Raw genomic sequence first — 1,997 nt, 5'->3', positions numbered from 1 at the left:
CCACTTGGCTGTTTTCCTGTCTGATTTCCTTACTGTGAAAATAACAAGAAGTAATAGCACCATGTGAGACATTGTGCTGTGCAAATCAAACCCACTCCTAGATGGAAATTGTGAAAATACACCATCTGCAATGATTGAATCGTGACCTTATCATATTGAAATGACCAAAAGAAGAAACATTCTGTTTGGTCAACAGTGATTATGAAGATTGCCACTACCTATGTCTGCAACCGTGTGCAATGTTAGGTACATTGGCAATGTTAGCAAAGAAAAAAGGAATCTGCATTAGTATATAAAAGTTACAAATATACAGGAAGTCTCTGGTAGCTTGACTTTAGAGATCTGGGAAAGGGAGGACCCATTGCTGTCTATATTGGTTTGAATGGTAAAGGCCTTCACATTGGATTCTCCCAGCAGCACTGAGCTGTGGATGATCCCTAGCCTGGCCTCTTTGTAGTAAGGTGCACCCACGTCTCTCCCCAGTATGATGTCATGTGTCTGGCCAGACAGCCCCAAGGTGTATGACACAGTCAGCCTCTGCAGATGCTGTACTGTGAAAGAGTCCTAGAAGGCTGGCTTGTCTCCTACAGATTTGCACTTGATCCGTGTGAGATGCCACACCTCTGCGTTTTTCAGCAGGAGGGCCACGTTGAGCGGGCACGTGTACCAGACGGTCAAGAGTCTTATTTGCACTATCAAATCAAATGTTATTGGTCACATACACATGGTCAGCAAATGTTATTGCGAGTGTAGCGAAATGCTTGTAGCGTAGCGAAATGCTTGTAATAACACTTAAGATTAATACATAATATATAATACATAATACAAAAACAAAATACTGCAAAGTTTCCTAAGGACTAGAAGCGAGACAGCCCTCTCTGTCAGCGCCATCTTGAGTCTGCGCCATTGGCCATTAGTGCCATCTAAACTGGAGCTGACTGCCCGGTGCAGCACAGAGAACAGGTGGTTCCTACAGGTACACTCTCTGGGTTTGATGACACCACAGGCCACCAGCTCATGGACACAAGCACAGTATAACAGGTTGTGGTCAATCACATATGTCAGTTAAACTCTGGCCCGAGGAGGCCGGACACCACCATCCATATCAAGCAGGACAACAGAGCTTGACTAAGGTGCCTGAGGTTCGACATCTCCATCTCCAACGGATGGAGGCACACCTCATTGAAGTCAGGCCAAGATGGTGCCTCTGATCCCTTTATGAAATGGATCCTGTTCCCCAGCCAGAGACTGAGGGAATCTTAGGACCTAACTAAGCAGTTTTTGGCTGATGAAGAGAGAATGTCCAATCACAGACTGTCTTTGTTATGTTCATAGCTCTGTCCAGACTGAGCTGCTCAATTGGCTGTTTGAGGCTGTCCTGACCAGATGGAAGGGAGGATATTGGCTCCGGAGCCTTGTTAGCACAGGGTCACATCTGTCAACAACAGAATGAGCACTAAATACAAACAGTTCATCCTGGAACTCAAAGATGACTCCCACAGTACATCTATCAAGTCATTTATCTATATATTTGTAGCATTCCTGTGTCTCTCCACATAGGCTTGTTTTTTCAGGCCACCTGGTGACATATTGGCAGATATTAGCCTCATACCTGCTGTAATTACCTGATTGTCTGGAGGTGTTGCTTTGAGGGATGACAGAATATTCATTCTGCAAAATAACTGAAAACCACAAGAGGGCCTTGGATTGAAAGACAGACTAAGCCAAGGATTTATGGAGTTAGGTAGAGTTAGAAATTTGGCTGTCAGGAGTATTACAATGTAAATTCACTTTTAATCCATCTGTCTGCATATTCGAAGACGTCATATGAGGGTGCAGTGAGATACCCGATAGGTTGGACGATACTCTTCTCGGCAATTATCTTGAAAAAACGTATACTTAAAAACTGTAAATCGACCAATCATCCATCGTTAAGACTGGAAAGATCATATACTTCATTATCTAAATGTGGAAAAAGCATAGGCGACAGAGAGGAA

General features: G+C 43.8%; 1 protein-coding gene across 1 annotated transcript; it reads right to left on the bottom strand.

Annotated features, from left to right (window-relative positions):
- Positions 1-285: 285 nt before the first annotated feature.
- On the bottom strand, positions 286-1,670 carry si:ch73-52p7.1 (uncharacterized protein LOC100321084 homolog). The gene is given in 2 exon segments (XM_036959914.1): positions 286-692; positions 1,613-1,670. Coding segments are annotated over 2 exon segments (465 nt in total).
- Between the last annotated feature and the right edge of the window lie 327 nt (positions 1,671-1,997).

This window comes from Oncorhynchus mykiss, chromosome 23 (assembly GCF_013265735.2).
Source record: "Oncorhynchus mykiss isolate Arlee chromosome 23, USDA_OmykA_1.1, whole genome shotgun sequence".
NCBI classification, from domain to species: domain Eukaryota; kingdom Metazoa; phylum Chordata; class Actinopteri; order Salmoniformes; family Salmonidae; genus Oncorhynchus; species Oncorhynchus mykiss.
This window is presented reverse-complemented; position numbering and strand designations above follow the sequence as displayed.